This window comes from Octopus bimaculoides, chromosome 25, assembly GCF_001194135.2.
Source record: "Octopus bimaculoides isolate UCB-OBI-ISO-001 chromosome 25, ASM119413v2, whole genome shotgun sequence".
Taxonomy (NCBI): domain Eukaryota; kingdom Metazoa; phylum Mollusca; class Cephalopoda; order Octopoda; family Octopodidae; genus Octopus; species Octopus bimaculoides.
The window spans coordinates 23,627,773-23,647,934 of NC_069005.1; the positions used below are offsets into that span (position 1 = coordinate 23,627,773).

The 20,162-nt window shown below is 38.5% G+C and overlaps 1 protein-coding gene across 1 annotated transcript in view; it reads right to left on the reverse strand.

The window, feature by feature from the left end:
* Positions 1–20,162, reverse strand: part of LOC106884340 (receptor-type tyrosine-protein phosphatase R-like) — a 169,543-nt gene that overhangs the window by 143,937 nt on the left and 5,444 nt on the right. The window contains exon 2 of the mRNA XM_014935681.2: positions 16,241–16,851. Within this exon, the coding sequence (XP_014791167.2) occupies positions 16,241–16,851 (611 nt within the window). The remainder of the gene's footprint in view (positions 1–16,240; positions 16,852–20,162) is intronic.

Here is a 20,162-nt window from a genome sequence, read left to right on the forward strand (position 1 = left end):
GGGAAGCCACTCATCTCCAGAACTACTTAAAATGCAAGCATAAGGAAAGGAAATCTCTGAATTGGAGGAGAGTACGTTGGAATTCGCTTTCTCTGGATGTTGCCGATGACTGAAACTGAATCCTTCACCCACTGAAGGCATCAAACCATCAGTAGAGATGGGAGGAGGAGGGGAGGGAATTGATGTGGTGCAGTGGTAGTAGGAGGAGAAGGAAAAGAGTGTGTTAATTTCTGAAATGTAAGGCTGTGTGTGGTGGTGGTGGTGTTGGCTCATGGGGAAAGACGAGGTGGTGGAAAAGAAGCTAAGTTGGAAACAACAGAATTTCTTGCACACATGCACATACACACGAGTGTATGCAAATACACACACATGCACACAGACACACACATGTATATGGATGCAGATACAAAACAAACCAACAGACACACTGATTCAAATTATATACATCTTACCCATAGATGCAGACAGACACACACAAACATACGCCACACATACATACAAACACAGACCTAGATATAAAATAAACCAACAGCCACAGTAACTAACTCAAACACACATGTATGCACACACAGACATGCATGCATGCACACACGCACATACATGCACACACATGCACATACACACACAAACACACATGCACGTACACAAAAGTTCCTGTCCAATATCTCCACAGAACCGACAAACATCAAAATGCTTTCTAAATCCATATTGCTATTACTTTTGCTAGGCGTGACTGTTGCATAGGAATTATTGCTTCTCTCATCTTCTCTTGTCTTGGAATCATAATGGCAATGGCTAAAAGAGGTTTGTTGTTGATGTTATTGTTCAACTTCCAGGTCACCTCTAATTCCAGCAGACCAATGACCTTTGATCAAATGTGTTCTAACTGCAGCCATTACATCTATTAATCGGTGTATTCATACCAAGGACTAAATTATCTAATATACACTCCCTCCATGCTGGTTAGTTCTTGGTGAGCCCTGATCTAATAAACCTATGATCAAGGATGTTCCAGATGTGGCCATACAGTCTTTTATTCAGAGTGTATTTAAGAATACATTGTCTAATGTGTCTCTCCTTAGTATTATTTAGCTCTAAGTCAACCCTAGGGTTTGTCCACAACACTCAGTAAGGAGCATAGGGCTAGTTTTCCAATTTCTCTGGCATATATATTCTTCCCTGGATGGGATGCCAGTCCATCTCAGGATCACTCATTTTTACCAGCTGAGTGAAATGAAGAGTTTTGCTCAAGAACACAATGCATTGCTTGGCCCAGGAGTCGAAACCATAATCTTACAATCATGAGGCCAACACCCTAACCACTAAGCCATGTGCCTCCACTATGTCAACCCTAATCCAATATATATTGGTTTTTATTAGTGGGTTTCATGCACAATTCATATGTTTTCGTTTAATGGTTACATCAAGAAAATTGCCTTGGTTTTTTTACTTTTTCTTTCCGATGGTTTTTATTTTTTCTTTTCAATGGTTTTTCCTTTTTCTTTTCAATGGTTTTTCCTTTTTCTTTTCAATGGTTTTTCCTTTTTTTTTTTTTTCAATGGTTTTGTGAGAAACCTAGACTTTTAAATTATGTTAGTTCTTTCTGAACCTTTCTATAGATTGAGAACAGAAAATTCAAAATACAAGGAGCCCATTGTCTCTGTATATGCCTCTAGTGATGAAAGGGAATTTACCATGCAAAATTTTAAGAATATATAATCTGATCACATCCAGCATAGTTTACTGTGACTATCAACATATGTTAAGAGATGGTCAGGCAATATTCTTTGATAGTGAATTGGAAGAAGCAGTTTCTTTTCTCCTTTTGAATGACTGATTCATTTCAAGACTGATTCTGTATTATTCCATAATAGCAGAGAGGATTTTTTGGAGATTTTTCAAAGTTGGGTAGTGGGTAACAGTATACAATATACAAGGTACCAAACTGGCAGAACCATTAGGACATCATGTAGAATGTCTTGTGATAACATTTATTTTGGCTCCATGGCTCTGAGTTCAAATCTCAGTGAGGTTATTTTGTTTTTCATCATTCTGGGATGAATAAATAAAATACCAATCAAGTACTAGGATTTTTTTTTTTAATCAGAACTGGCTACAAGATGCTGTGAGAAGGGTTGTAAAATACCCCTTGCAGTACCCTTTCTCTAGAAGTGGCAAAGGGTTGAGTGAGAAGCTGACCACTTCTAGAAAAACTGAAATGCTACTGAAGCCATCTAAGGACAGGCTGCAGTACATTAGAAAACCATATCGATAATATATGTTGTATGACTTGTAAAGAGTATATTAAGATTTAACCCTTTGGTATTCAGATTAATCTATCAAATGTAATGCATATTTATTCACATTGTTTTGAATTAATTATGCATTATCATGTAGCTTTAAGATTTTGATTAAGTGACTGTATATTTTTAGACTAACATTGTAGGGTAGGTGAGAGAGAATGGATCTGGCCAGTCTGAACATAACACAGGAAAAATAATTTGGTCAGATATGGCTGGTTTAAAGGCTACTGTCAACTCTAATTGAGTAAAACTATTCTTCATTTTAAGACAGTAAGATGAAATTTTTTAGTGAAATTTGGCACTTATTTCTTATTTCTTTATTACCCACAAGGAGCTAAACACAGAGGGGACAAACAAGGACAGACAAAGGGATTAAGTCAATTACATCGACCCCAGTGCATAACTGGTACTTAATTTATCGACCCCGAAAGGATGAAAGGCAAAGTCAACCTTGGTGGAATTTGAACTCAGAACGTAACGGCAGACAAAATACTGCTAAGCATTTCGCCCGGCGTGCTAACGATTCAGCCAGCTTGCCGCCTTGCATCTATTTCTAGCCACTTTAGTGACCACACTGAGGTTCTCCCATCAACCTGTTACATTTACTGGTTATTGTCAAAACAGAATATTATATTTGCATACAGAATGATAGGAGTAAGTTAATGCAATCTCTAACCCCCAGCAACTAGTATTAATTTCTTTGATCAACCTCTTGCTATATGTAAACAAATGAAGGAGCTACTGTGTAAAATGACCCTTAAATCACATACCCTACTGCTTTGATCCAACGAAATTTCTTTTACATGGTCACTCAACCTGCTAGAAACAGCAGCTAAATATTTTTCATATTATACACTACCATCTGAAAAACAGGCACATTAGATAATGCTGAACAAGGTAACATTCTGTCTTTAAGAAACAAGATAGTTATACTAATATCTGGGGAATTTTATGGGATGTGCTCAACCAGCAAGAAATAACAGCCAAATCTCTCTCAAATAACACCCTAACAATTTTGAAGAAGGAAGGACATAAATGACACTGTAATCTTAAATAAAAAAAAGGTAAGACAGCCATGGTAGGAATCTTTATCTTTTGATCATATATCTGCTGGATCCAAGGTTAACCAGGGGTTAAATAACAACGAAGAAGGATACATTAGATAGCATAGTTCAAGAGACTTTGATCAGAGATGTGCTGGTTCAAAGATGTCAAAGCCAATGTCATCTGAAATATGCAAAAACATGGGATGGTCACAGTTGGAATGTCTTCTGTAAGAGGTCTGCTCAATCAGGGATGACCAAGTTAAACACCAACAACAAAAAGGCACATATTAGACCAGTGGTTCACAACCTGGCTTCAGTAGCATTCCAGTTTTTCGAAGTGGTCAGCTTCTCACTTAACCCTTTGCCACTTCTATAGGAAGGGCCCTGCAAGGGATCTTCCACAACTCTTCTCACAGCACTTTGTAGCCAGTTCAAATTTAAAAAAAAAAAAAATCAACTCCTAGTACTTGACTGGTATTTTATTTTTAGTCATCTCAGAATGATGAAAAGCAAAACAACCTCAGTGAGATTTGAACCAAGAACTAGGGTTGGTCCATGTAAGATTTTGTTGTTGAAATTTATGAGCAATAAATTGTTTATACTTCTACGATACAAAGAATATTTTAACAATTTTTTTAAACAACTAATAATAATTAATTATAAAAATACAATAGGAATTTTTTAAACATCAAAACGCTCTGAGAGTTCATCTGAATAAAATTGGAATCAAAGGGGTCCATAGGCAAAAACGGTTACGAACCACTGTATTAGATCATACCCACTAGGAACACTATTTATGATTACTAGGTGTGATGGTCATGGCTGGTAAGTCTATTTGTTTATAAGTCTCCTAGATTGAGGTTGAGGTTAAACAACAAAAGTAGCGAGAACACATTAAATGACACCGTTTGAGAGATAAAGTATGTCTGAATCAACGATAGGACATTTGAATAAAAGAGGGGATACATTAGATAATGTAGTCCAAGATACACTATACCTGAACATAAGACACAACATAGACGATGTAGTCATTGACACACTAAGTTACCTTAAAAGATAGGTGTGGTTACATCCAATATGTCCTCGATCATTGGTCAGTTACTGTTACTACTACTACTACTACTACTACTACTACTGCTGCTGCAGCTCCTACTACTACTACTACTACTACTACTACTACTACTACTACTACTACTACCACCACAACCACCACCACCACTACTACTACTGTTACCACCACTACTACTGTTACCACCACTACTACTACTACTACTACTACTACTACTACTACTACTACTACTACTACTACTACTACTGTTACCACTACCACTGCTGCTGCTGCAACTACTACTAGACTCCAATGACCTCTGACTAGATAAATATAGGACTGGGACCAATTTCATTGGAATTAAAACCAAATGAAGCAATAAGGAATTGTTCCTTCAAGAACCATAATTACAACATACATGGCTGAGTTTGCCACCAGAAGCTTGCACACCAAATATTTCTGATATGGTAAGTATACAAAGGATAGTAATGGCTTAGAGCTTTGCATTTCAAAGAATGCAGTTGTGCATTCTAAAAATTCTTGAAATTTAATTAAACTCAAATTTGCTTGATGTTTTTAATTGAATTCACATTTGTAATTAGTGTAGAGTTCTTGATGTCAGCAGAATAAATGGTGGCTTAGAATAGAGTCAGAAATATCATAATGTCTTTGGGGTGGACCAAAATAATGCAGTACCACAGAAAACTCTGCTGCCACCATTTTCACCATCAACAACATTATTAGCACACTCATTCCCTGCTGTGGTTGTTATCATAATCAACATCATCATTATTATATAATTACATATAGATATATACATCATTACATAGCTATTATATATACATATAGATGCAAACATGGCTGTGTAGTAAGAAGTTTGCTTCCTAGCACATGGTTCTTGGTTCAGTTCCCTTGCACAGCACTGTGGGCAAACGTTTTCTATTATAGCCTTGGCCCAACCAAAGCCCTGTGAGTGGATTTAGTAGACAGAAACTGAAAGAAGCCCATCATATATAATCCTATATTATATTATAAATAATTAGAATATATTCAGTGCTGAATATCATTCTGTATAAGCACATGTTACCGAGATGCAACTGGATAAATTCAAATCTCTTTCAGGGATATATAATTGTGAACAAAAGTCATCGTTGTTGTGATGGCTACATCGTGGTAGGTGATCCTTGTTTATTTTTATATATCTTGACCATACGTGTACTGATGAACAAAAGAATACAGGTTACTTCACAGTTTTTTCTGTATTTGATTGAGAAACCAGTGGTCTACCGTTGAGTTAAATGTTTTTAAGAGATAAATTTTGAAAAGCTGCATTCCCTCGCTTTCGGTAAATATGTTGCTTATTTTTGGTAGTTTTTTTACTTATTTAGTCCCTCGATAGCATGAGGCATTGATACACAGTTAATGCCCTTTATATATAATTATATATATATACATATATATATAGTGTGTCTGTGTCTGTGTCTGTTTCCCCACCATCACCTGACAACTGATGTTGGTGTGTTCACCCCTCCGTAACTTAGCAGTTTGGAAAAAGACACTGATAGAATAAGTACTAGGCTTACAAAGAATAAATCTTGGGGTTGATTTCCTCGACTAAAACCCTATAAGGCAGTGCTCCAGCATGGTTGCAGTCATATGACTGAAACAAGTAAAAGAATAAAAGAAAAGAATAGAGTAAGTAGTAGACTTTAAAAAAAATAATAAGTACAGGGGCTGATTTGTGTGACTAAATCCCTTCAAAGTGCAGTGCTCCAGCATGGCTGTAGTCCAATAAATGAAACAAGTAAATGACAAAGAAGAGGTTTTGGGTTTTGTTTCTCTTTTGTCTGTCTTTTAGACATGGGATAAGGCAATGCTCAGAATCCTTTTACTGGATCCTGTGGAAGGGATGAAAGGAAGGAGGCAGAGGTCCTTAAACTGGAGACCCAATGACTAGGTGATGGGTGTTAAACCAAGGAACTGATTAACCCATTAGCATTTAAACCAGCCATTTAAACCAATCAAAATATTTTACCTGTTTTATGTTCAAACTGGTTAGATCTGACTTCTAACACCAACCCTACAATATTATTCTCAATATTAACTGTAACCTCAACAAAATCTCAGAGCTACAAGATAATGCATGATTAGCACCCACTACACTCTCGGAGTGGTTGGCGTTAGGAAGGGCATCCAGCTGTAGAAACTCTGCCAAATCAGATTGGAGCCTGGTGTAGCCATCTGGTTCACCAGTCCTCAGTCAAATCGTCCAACCCATGCTAGCATGGAAAGCGGACGTTAAACGATGATGATGAATGTGAATAAATAAGCAGTGCATTTGACAGCATAATGTGAATGTTAAAGGGTTAAATCTATCACACAAGTAAACCAAAGTGGGATTCAGGTTCAGAGCTGAAACAAACACCACAAGGTACCTAGTCTGATATTCTTACAGTTCTGCCAATCCACTGGCCTGAATACATATTTGTTTTTAATTCCAGTAGGATAAAAGGCAAAGTTGACCGTGGCAGGACTTGAACTCAGAGTGTAGAGATTCAAAAGAAATATTGTGACACAGTCAAACTGACACTCCAATAACTCAGTTAGCTACCCCCTAGTTCAACCCACCTTCAATTTTTATAGGAAAGAGATACTGTGAGTGGACCCTACCCACTCATTACTCTTTCACAGCACAGTATAGTTCAGTGGTTTACAACCAGGGTCCAAATGGCCCTTTGGGTTCCATAGAAGATTTTGTTGTCAAAATTTATCTGCAATAAATTGGTTGTTACTTGTACAATACACAAAACATTTTAATGATATTTAATTACGAAAATATAATATGAAGTTGTTAAACATTGAATGGCTAGGAGGAGGGTTCACCCAAGTAAAATGAACACCAAAGGGATCCATTTTTTTATTTATTTATGCACCCTTTTCAAGCCTAGCCAGGCTCATGGGTCCGGTTTCCCAGTTTCTATGGCGTATGTGTTCCCCCCCAGCTGGATGGGACGCCAGTCCATCGCAGCGTTACTCAAGAAAGAGGAAGAAAGAGTGAGAGAAAGCTGGGGCGAAAGAGTACAACAGGGGTCACCACCAATCCCTGCGGAAGCCTCGTGGAGCTTTAGGTGTTTTCGCTCAATAAACACACACAACGCCCGGTCTGGGAATCGAAACCACGATCCTTCGACTGCGAGTCTGCTGCCCTAACCACTGGGCCATTGCGAAAGGGATCCATAGGCAAAAAAAAAAAAGAAAATGGCTGAGAAACATTGGTGTAGTTGAAAGAGAGAGAGAGAGAGAGGGGGGAGGGAGAGAGGGAGGGAGAGAGGGAGGGAGAGAGTGAGTGAGAGAGAAAAAAAGGTTGCAAAATTAACTGGTATTTTATTAATCAGCCTCAATAATTCAGCAAGCTGGCAGAATCATTTGAGCACCAGACAAAATACTTAGTGGCTTTCATCTGTATCTACATTCTGAGTTCAAATACTGCCAAAGTCAACTTTGCCGTTCATCCTTTTAGGGGCCGATGAAAATAAGTATCAGTCAAGCACTGGGGTCAATGTAATCAACTAGGCTCCCTTCCCCAAAATTTCAGGCCTTGTGTCTATAGAAGAAAGGATTAATCAACTTCAGAAATATAAAAAGCAAAAGTGACCTCAGCAGGATTTGAACTCACAAACTACAGATCCAGAACAAATAATACTGCAAAGTTAATCGAACACCTGACACTGTTAGAAAACTGAACTGTTATTTGTATCTCCCCCTCCTGCCCCTCCTCCTGTCCTGTGTAGAATCTGCAACACGTGACTGACACATCACTGCACAGTTTATCAGCTACGAACACACCTGAGAGATGCGTCGTTCTGTTGCAATGCAGCGTACTTTTGTGAATGTGTTTGCATGTGTGAACATCTGTTTATGTGAGTCTATGAATGTCTGTGCTTGTGTGTGTGCGTGTGAGCGTGCGTATGTGTGTCAGCGAAAGAATGAGGGTTCGTACGTTTCTGCTTTCGACAGTGTGTGTGCGTGTGTATGTGTGTGTGGTGATGTATGCATGTATATATGCGTATGTATAAGCACGTTTATGTCTGTATGAAGGTGTATGCGCGTGTGAGCGTCTGTTTATGTGAGTTTATGCATGTCTGTGCTTGTATGTGTGCATGCGTGTGTATGCATGTGTGTGTGTATGTGTGAGTATGTATGTCAGTGAAAGAATGAGTGTTTGCACATATGTTCATGACAGTGTATGTGTGATGATGCATATATGTGTGTGTGTGTGTGTGTATGCATATGTGTAAGTGTGTTTATGTTTGTATGAATTTATGCATGTATGTATTTAAATATGTTTGTGTATGGATATATATATATATATATATATTTATGTGTGTGTGTGTGTGCCTATGTAAGTATGTGTGTATGCATATGTATATGTTTTTTTGTATGTAAGTTTATGTGTATGCTTGTATGTATATTTGTGTATGTGTGTGTGTGTGTATTTAATCAACTACTCAAGAAGAGAGGAACTAGGACATACACAACAAGCTACCTCACAGTCGTTGCTCTTTTAGCCCAGCTTATCCCTGATCCAGTGAATAAAGGATCAAACTGTTCCAGCCATGACCATCCCACCGGTGAACTTCATTATCTATTATGCCATTTATTTATTTAAAGCAATCAGGTCTGATTTGAGAGAATTTGGCTGCTATTTCTGACAGGGTTGATGTAGAAGCTCCTTCATGTGGTCCTACTGATGATATTGCAGATAACACTGATGATGATGATGATGATGATGAATTATATAATGTTGTTATTGTTGTTGATGATGATGGTGGTGGTGGTGTTGTAGATAGTACTGCTGCTGATGATGGTGATGTAGACATCACTGTAGTTAACGGTGATGATTTGGAAAGTGTTTAGGATGATGATGATGATGATAGTGATGGTGGTGGTGAGGTTATCTAGTGTTGTTGTTGATGTTGCTGCTACTACTACTGTACATGGTATTACAATGATGCCAATATTGAAACCAGTGGAGTATTGCTGGAATCTGTTTTAGACAATGATGGTCATCAAGATGACGATAACAGTCATTAATAATGACACAGTAATAATAACTTTCTTTTATTTTTGCTAAAACAACAATATAACAGGGGATGTACTTGCATAGCAAGTGACCTGATCTGAGATCGTGTGCTGGAACGAAAACAATTGCAGCATGGAAGGTGTTTATAAGCCGTTTAAAATAACATACAAAAGCTGTCAGATTCACTTCAACATTTAGATTTAATTTGTCAAAATATTTTCGTCGCTTTGAGACTGCGACCTGTTCACTGACAAAATTCTGAGACTAAACAGAGAGGTTACAAAAACTCTGAGGATTTACACTGGAAACAGATGACAAAACCTGAAGATGTGGCATACACAGTGTACAAACATAATAGGATCTGCAGATAAAAAAAAATACAAAGCACTGTTACTGAGCTAGGACAAATGGTACATACCTTGTCCCAGCTAGTGTCCTGTAGCTTGACAATGATGATGAGCATAATACCTGTCACTGAAGTAAAAAATATGTTATATGCAGACATCATTTGTAATTTTTAGACCATGTTGGTGTTGGTGCCATGTAAAAAGGCACTGGTGGTGGTGCCTCGTAAAAATAGCACCTGATGCACTCTGTAAAGTGGTTGGCATTAGGAAGGGCAGCCAGCTGTAGAAACCAAGCCAAAGCAGACTATAAAACCTGGTGTGGCTCCTGGCCTTGCCAGTTCCTGTCAAACTGTCCAACCCATGCCAGCATGGAAAACAGGCATTAAGTGATAATGATAATGATGATGATTGCATTCATATTCATACATATACATATGTATATAAGACATATATAGCTTTTTAAAATATATATATCTCATTATTCTTTTCAACAGTAATTCACAACACTAACTTCACTTACACACACACACACATACATTCACCTGTATGTATATACACACACATACACACTCACACAATTATCAAAACACACTCTGATGTCAACAAGGAAAGAGACAGTCGTATTAATAAAATCAAACATATTAACACTAACTGCATACTAGACCAGCTTCTCTCTCTATCTCTCTCTCTCTCTCTCTCTCTCTCTCACTATCTCTATGACACTATTTAACTCACTATACCTTTCTCCCTCTCTCACCTTTATCCTTATCTCTCTTACTGTCGCTTTCTCAATCGTTCTCATCACCCAATCTTCCAGTTTTTTTTTCTCCATTTTTTCTCACATCCTTGACGCCATCTCTCTTTCCACCCCACCCCCCATCTCTCTCTCTCCTCCCCCTTTCACTCCACAATAACTACACAACAAACCACTATGATTCGAACCAGCATCATTTTTCAATACCTATGATGTCATTCCTCTTCCTCCTTCCCCTCACTCCTCTACCATTTACATAGCCAAGGAAAGAAAAACACGAAGTGGTTGTTAATCTGCTAGAAACAGCAGCCAAATTCCCCTCAAATCAAACTCTACCATCTTTAAAAAGAAGAAGGCATTAGATAATTTAATCTCAGACACATTACACCTATCTGAATAGAAAATGGTCACAGCTGGAACTATTTCAATCCTAGGTCTGATGGAACTGGGCTAACTTGGGGTTATACAAGAATCATTAAAGAGCTGCTGTTACTAAACAACTCGAACACTGTTGTCTGACACAAAGTTCTACAGAGAGTCCACAGTCTCTGTATATTCTGAAGAACTTACTGGAAATGGATAGACAGAGAGCGGATTCAGGAAAATATTAGTGGAATTATAGCATACATAAAGGATTGGATTGCTTCAAGTGGTTTTTTTAATTTTGGATAATACCTTCCTCAATATATATATATATATATATATATATATATATATATGTGCATGTGTACGTGTGTGTGTGTGTGTATATACACATGCACACACACAAATACATACATAATAATACACATGTATAAACATAGATTACACATAGATATCTACACACAAACACACACACATTTATATTTTCATACATACATACACACACATACATATATCTATATGTATTTATGCATATGCTCTCTCTCTCTCTCTCTCTGTATGTGTGTGTGTATATATATATATATATATATATATATATATATATATATAATGTGTGTGTGCGTGTATATGTATGTGTGAATGTGTATGCATATTATGTTGTTATGTATATATACATATGTATATAAGACACACACACACAAACATAAATGCGTACATATGTACTGTGCAATTTAAACCTCAAAGCCATTATCCTCATGGCTACTACTACTACCACTACTACTACTGTCACGTTTACTCTTAGGATATTAGGTTTAATAATTACATGTTTCTGATGAGTTTACAGCTAGTGTGCATTATGTAATTTGCAATTTTGCATTATGGAACCAATAATCACTTTATGCTAATGAAACGCATGTAAGACGGTGTAATTAAATGCCTTATAAACAACCTCTCATGTTTCGTTTACTTTTCTATATACATATATACAATATAAACACAAATACAAACACATACATACACACATCATCATCATCATCATTTAAGATCCGTTTTTCCATGCTGGCAGGGGTTGGACAGTTTGACCGGATCTACTAAGGTTAGGGGCTGCACCAGGCTCTATTTTCTGTTTTGGTATGTTTTCTACAGCTTGATGCTTCTCCAAATGCCAACCATTCCACAGAGAGTATTGGGTGCTTTTAACGTGGCACCAACAGGAGTTCTTTTTATGTGGCACCAGCACCAGTATCAATTCTGCTATGGCGGGTAGGTTTTCTTGAGTACAACAATGTGCCAAATATCTTGGTCCTTAGCCATTTCTTTTGTAAGGCTCAGTGTCTTGAGATCAGCTTTCAGTACTTCATCCCATGTCTTCCTGGGTCTCCCTAACACACACACATGTGTGTATCATCATCATTATCTATTGTCTGTCTGCCATGCTGGCATGGGTTGGATGGTTTTGATAAGAGCTGGCAAGTCAGAAGACTGCACCAAGCTTTATTGTCTAATTTGGCTTGGTTTCTACAGCTGGCTGCCCTTCCTAATGCCAACCACTTTACAGAGTGTACTGGGTGCTTTTTACTTGGTACTGCTACAGCTGAGTCACCAAGTAGCTTGCAAGATAAGACTCCCTCAACTGAGTAGGGCGAAATATTAGGGGAGGTGGTTTTGTGCCAGGTGATGAGGGATTAGAATATGATAGAGGGACAGAAACAGGTGCCTTGCCATAAAGGAGATACATGGTTATCCTAGTTGGAAGAAGAGAGAGACGGAGAGAGAAAGAGAGAGACAAAGAGAGAAGATGGCGAAGTAGATGCCTTGGGGGTGGAATATTAGTAGTATGGAGGATTGGATAGGGTTGGGCAGTGAAGTTTGGGAGAGAGTGAAGGAGAGTAGGTGAGTAGTGAGTAGTGAACATAGGTGGAGGAAAGGAGGGGTGTTAGAAAAATGTGTTGGGGGAGAGGGGCACAAGCATGAATGACCATGTCTTAAGGGTCTAATTTTTACTTAGACAGATGGGTCTTCTCAACATTATTTACATTATTTACATTCGCCGGATATTTGTCCTCATCTTGTTTGTTGTTAACACAATGTTTCGGCTGATATACCCTCCAGCCTTCTTCAGGTGTCTTGGATAAATAATGTAAATAATGTACATGATTCCTTGTCTCTCTTAAATATAGAACTGGGTCTTCTCAAGTACAGCAAATTGTCAACCATCTCGGTCCTTTGTTTGTCATTTCTGTGAAGCTCAATATATATATATATATATATGGCAAATGAAAAACGGAAGATGGAATATATGAGGATTTACTATTAACCACAACAATTGTTTCAACACATCTACCAGGTGTAAACCATTCATTTTATTATATATATATATATAAACACACAAATATATATATATATATATATATATAGATACATATACATATATATACACACACATATGTGTGTATATTCTATATATATATTTATTTACATTTTTATATATATATATTTATATATTGCATTTTTATATATATTTATATACACGCATACACATATATTCTTATTTACATCCACATTTATATATATTTATACATATTCTTATTTACATGCACATATCTACATATAAATATAACACGCACACATACATATATATGCAGTCATATTATGTCTATTTACATACACATATATATGCACACACACACACACACACACACACACAAATATAGGATACATCCTTAGCAAGCAAAGCCACATCAGTTTCACTTAATGTCCTTAGTGAAAGCTATTTAAATATTGCTTATTGTATTTAGTTTGGTGGATGGAGTTATCTCTTGATCACACCTTTACTGCATTTCATTTTCCCCCCGTACATATATATATAAATATTTTTTAATTCTGACACACATGGGTTGGATTGAAATTCACAAATTGTCTGTGAGCTGAACTGATGAGATAAGATACTGAAGCTTGTGTCTGCAGATGATAGCAAATATACAGAAGCAAGAATATAGAAGACTAAACTTTCATTAAATTCAACCTTTCACTCAAAGTTTTACATTAACCCTTTTGTTACCATATTTCTGTTCAGATGCTCTGTGTTTCTTTCAATTAATTTTAAATATAACAAAGAATTCAGTAAAATAACTTAGTTATCATTAAGCAAGTGTTAGGAACATAAATTGTGACTAAGGTTTGGTGGAAGATTTTAATTCTGAACTTTTGAAAACAAGACATTTGTACTACAGAGCCAGAGGCAGTTTCAGACAGGATGGTATCAAAAGGGTTAAATTATCAATTATTTCTGTTATCCTAAGAGTGAACTGTCATTACCACAAAAAAAAACTAGGAAACTAGGAAGGAAGAAATGTTATCTTATGTGATACCATGTGATCACATGACTGACCAGGCTATTAGATGTTGTTATACACTGCTGGTCACAATGCGCTTTGCATCGTTTTAGCTTTCAAATGATGCCACCCTGCTGGCTAGGCAAGCAGGCCAACATCCCACCCCACCATCGAAAAGGGGGAGCAACACAAAATGAAGTGTTTTGCTCAAGAACACAACGTGCTGCCCACTTAGGGAACTGAACCCATGATGTAGTGATAATGAGTACAACAGCCTGACCACTAGGCCATATTGACTTCAATTATGATAAATTGATTTCAAATTTAGGCACAAGGCCAGTAATTTTGAGTAAGGGGGTACATCAATTACATCAACCCCAGTGTGTGACTGGTAATTACTTTGTTGACCCCCGAAAGGATGAAGAGCAAAGCCAACGTTGGTGGAATTTGAACTCAGAACATAAAGTTGGGAGAAATGGCGCTAAGCATTTTTCCCAATGCAATAATGATTCTACCAGCTCATCACCCTATGAAATAGAATATATTGCTTCCAAATTTTGATACAAGGCCAGCAATTTCATGTGAGGTAATAAGTTAATTACATTGACCCCACCGTGTTCAACAGGTACTTAATTTATTGACCCTGAACGGATGAAAGCGAAGTCTACCTTGGTAAAATTTGAACTCAGAAAAGCCAGAAGAGTTGCTGCTAAGCAATGTTCCTGGTGTGGTAACAATTCAGCCAGCTCACTTTCTTACAAAACGACAGGAATAATGTTAGACTCTATCCTGGATCCAGTATTCAAAGTACAAAGACATCTGTCCTCATTTTTGATGGTAAACAACCCTATTTGTTGTTGGTCGGTTGGTGATGGGTCCTGTGTATATATTAGATTAATTCTACAGTACGCCGTTGCCAGTACCACCTGACTGGCCTTCGTGCCGGTGGCACGTAAAAGCACCCACTACACTCTCTGAGTGGTTGGCGTTAGGAAGGGCATCCAGCTGTAGAAACTCTGCCAAATCAGACTGGAGCCTGGTGTAGCCATCTGGTTCACCAGTCCTCAGTCAAATCGTCCAACCCATGCTAGCATGGAAAGTGGACGTTAAACGATGATGATGAACACATCTTGGTTTCATTATTATGAAGTAAAAATAACGCAATGAGTTGGCAGAATTGTTAACACCAGCAAAATGCTTAGTGGCATTTTGTCCGTCTTCATGTTCTGAGTTCAAATGCCGCCGAGTTCAAATTTGCCTTTCATCCTTTCAGGGTCAATAAAATAAGTACCACTGGGGTCAATGTAATCAAGTAATGCCTTGTCCAAAATTGCTGGCCTTGTGAGAATTGTCATCATCGTTTAACATATGTAATCCATACTAGCATGGGTTGGATGATTTGACAGGATCTGACTACCCAGAAGGCTGTGTTGAGTTCCAGTTGCCAGTTCCTGTTAAGCTGTCCAACCCATGCCAGCATGGAAAATGGATGTTAAATGATGATGATGATGGTATACATATATATATATATATACATATATATATGTAGGAAAAAGTTTCCTTTCAGTCATGAATGACCATGGGATTATACCTAGAAAGTTCTCCTCCAAGGCCAAGCAAAGTTGTTTATGGAAGACCAGCAGTCACCCATGCATACCAGCCTCCCCTCTCCATGCCACCGATGTTATTCAAAGGAAAGGCAAAGGCTGATATGCAAAGGTGCATGGCTCAGTGATTAGAGCATCGGGCTCACGATCATGAGAGTTCAATTCCTGAATTGGGCTGTGTGTTATGTTCTTGAGCTAGACACTTTATTCCACACTGCTCCAGTTCACTCAGCTGTAGAAATCAGTTGTGATGTCACAGGTGCCAAGCCGTATCAGCATATACATCTTAGCTAAAAGAAGGCAGCAATAAGAAGAGGTGAAATAAATATTGTGAAAAAGCAAAAGCCTACTTACCACAACAACTATGAACTCTGGTGGTATGATGACAGGCAGCAGAAAAAGTTTGGTTAGGTCGTCCATTACCTCTTTTGATGAAAGTATTTTCGACGATGGTAGTGATTGCAATGAGGATAAAGATGAGGATGGTGATGATTCTGATGATGGGGTTGTTAATGGTAGTGATGTATTCCAATCTTGTACAGGATCAGATGAATTTCCCTTGTAGTCTGGTTTGCTCTGGGAGGGTTTACGAATGCTAGTTCTGAGACTACGGCGGCGGCGCCTTGCTGACAGTCTGTTGCCAGGTTTGGCTCTCTGGTGGGCAGCTGGATACCTCGTTGACCTGAGAAGACGGATCAGAACACTGGGGCTGGGTCCATCAAGGTCCTTCTTTGATGTATGCACCCATATTCCTCGTTGTGGTGTAGAAAGGAACTCCTGCTGTGACTTCAATCTCTGCTGTTGTTGACGTTTCTCATATTCAGACATAGTGTGCTCATGTCGGCTAAGGGCGTGTCGCTTCCGATTACCACTGACCGAAGATGTCAAATGCTGGGTTCGGTTCTTGGTATCATGGCCAGTACCTCTGTGACTGTTGGTGAGGACATTCTTCAGTATACTATCACCTACAATGAGAAATATAATACGTGACAGGAAATGAAACTAATAATAATAATAATTTTTTGAATTTGGCACAAGGCCTGTAATTTCGAGGAAATCAATTATGTCAACTCCAGTATTCAACTGGTACTTAATTTATCAACTCCAAAAGGATGAAAGGCAAAGTTGACCTCAGCAGCATTTGCATTCAGAATGTAAAGAGCTGAAAGAGATGCCGTTAACCATTTCGTCCAGTATGGCAATGATTCTTCCAGCAGACCCACCTTAAAACTAATAATAATGATAAAGGTTTCAAATTTTGAAACAAAGCCAGCAATATTGGGGGAGTGGTTAAGTCAATTAGATCAGCCTCAGTGTTCAACTGGTACTTATTCTATCAACCCCGAAAGAGTGAAGGGCAAATTTGATCCCAGTGGCATCTGAACCTAGATGAAATGCTGCTAAACATTTTCCCAGCATGCTGCCTCACTAATAATCCTTTCTATCATAGACACAAGGTGTGAAATTTAGGGGAGGGGACTAATCAATTACATTGACCCCAGTGCTCCACTGGTACTTCATTGACCCCCAAAGGATGAAAAGCAAAGTCGATCTCAGCAGAATTTGAACTCAGAATGTAAGGACAGACCAAATACTGCTAAGCATTTTGTCTGGTGTGCTAATGATTCTGCCAGCTCGCCGTCTTTGCAGCCTTACTAACAATAAAACTATGAAGTGAAGTCAAAAATCATCCACACTTTCACCATAACATATCTTTATAATTGTCACACTGCCTTCTGTGCACACGTGCTCATAGTTAGTACTATTGTGGTTACATGATTGAAATTTGAGCCTGATTGTGCCATTTTCCTTTCTGGCTTTACAGTGTAAGCATGCCCACTCCACCAGCTATGTGCACCAAAGAAGAACAAAGAGCAGTGAACCAATCAACAATGTACAATCAACAGCGCAAGATACAGTGCTTTGCTGACCAACAAACTAAAGCCAGCAATTCACACGAAATGCTGAAGCCTATTGTCGAAGAAAGTTTTGTTGTTGCATGACAATGCATGCCCACACACAGCTGCCCAGACCATTGAAACCATTAACAAATTGGGTTTTGAGGTGTTGGAACATCCTGCCTACAGCTCAGATCTTGCCTCTTCCGACTATCATATCTTTGGACCGCTCAAAGATGGTTTACAAGATCATCGATTTCCTACGGATGAAGATGTGAAGGAAGTAGTGAAGGGAATTCGCTGGACCAAGTGCATTGAAAAGGAAGGAGACTATATAGAAAAATGATGGGCTTGTTCATCCCCTGCTTTTGTGTAAATACATTGTAAAAACAAGAACACATATAATTTTTGACTCACCCTTGTAATATACACACACCCAGTTCCCACCACTAACAATAACTCACAGAGCACATACGTAACACAATCACCGTCTGTTAACAACACATACAGTACATAAAAGACACCCAAAACTATATCACATACCACATTCCCCCATCAATTCATATTCAACACAATTGCTACCCAATAATACAACCTACACAGTCTATACCACATACTGGTGCTTCTCAAGCTTTTTTTACCTACAAGCCTTTCTGGCACTTGTGCCCGTGACATGTGTAAGGATTTTTGAGCGAGATCGTGCCAGTGCCCCTGGACTGGCTCTTGTGCGGGTGGCACATAAAATACACCATTTTGAGCGTGGCCGTTGCCAGTACCGCCTGACTGGCCTTCGTGCGGGTGACACATAAAAGCACCCACTACACTCTCTGAGTGGTTGGCGTTAGGAAGGGCATCCAGCTGTAGAAACTCTGCCAAATCAGATTGGAGCCTGGTGTTGCCATCCTGTTTCACCAGTCCTCAGTCAAATCGTCCAACCCATGCTAGCATAGAAAGCGGACGTTAAACGATGATGATGATGATGATGAACCCTTTATTTTTTATTAACACTTTTTTTAACAACAACCTTCCCATTCCTTGCTATGATTCAACATAATTAAATCATCACAAAACATTGCTGCCAACAGGTTGATTGCCTTTAGTGATGGGAAACTCTCAAGAGAGCAGAACAGCAGAAGGTCTCCAAAGGAAAAACCTTGCTCAGGTAAATGTTCTGACCCTTAACTTTTTACACTGTACTTTAAGGGGGTCAGGCTGCATCCAGGTCATGGCTCCTGAGTGTCCTTCCACAGATGGTTTTTAGCCACTTGCATATTGGAAACTGGTGCATTTCAACCACCCGGAGATTTCATCTGGTTGTAACTCCTTTCTGTTGTTTCAAATTTATATTTAAAGGAGAAATAACATTGGTTGTCATGGTAGAGGTGAAATGTCAATACTATCACAATGACTCACTCAGAGTTACTTCCCTTAGCATTAAAACAACAGTATTTATTTCTTTATTGCCCACAGGGTGCTAAACATAGAGGAGACGAACAAGCACAGACAAAAAAAAATTAAGTTGATTACATCAACACCAGTGCGTAACTGGTACTTATTTAATTGATCCTGAAAGGATGAAAGGCAAAGCTGACCTTGGCGGAATTTGAACTCAGAACATAACGGTAGATGAAATACCACTAAGCATTTTGCCCAGTGTGCTAACGATTCTAACAGCTTTCCACCCTATTAAAACAAAAATATTGCCTTCAAATGATAATGAGATCATTTTTGTTCCTCTACGACAAGGTCCAGTTGGAACATCTCTCCACTGTCTCTGATATCGCCTTCAGGGCTTTGGTTCTGTTCTTGCCAGAGACCGAGAGTTGTTTCATTAGATTGTAAGCAGGTTTACCCACAAAAGCCCCGTAAAATTCTGTAGACTGTTCTTTGAGCCACGTCTTCACTACAGTTTTTACTTCCTTGTCACTGGAATAATGTTTGCCTCTCAAACCCTCTTTCATGGGGCCAAAGAGATGATAGTCCAGTGACGATGATAGTCCAGCGACGATGATAGCCCAGTGACGATGATAGTCCAGTGACGAGGAAGTGAAAACTGTAGTGAAGTAGTGGCTCAAAGAACAGTCAACAGAATTTTATGGGACACGGACACATGCTCTCATTTGAAGGTGGAACATTGCTATTGAGAGAAACGGTGACTATGTTGAGAAGTAGGGATGTGATCCACAGAGGACCAGCTTCATTTTGATGCATGATACATGTTCCTGTGTTGGTAATTATACCTGTCCTAAACAAAATGGCATTAATTTTTGACTCACCCTCATGTATATATATATATATTCTTTTATTCTTTTACTCTCTTACTTGTTTCAGTCGTTTGAGAGTGGCCATACTGAAGCACCACCTTGAAGGGTTTTTAG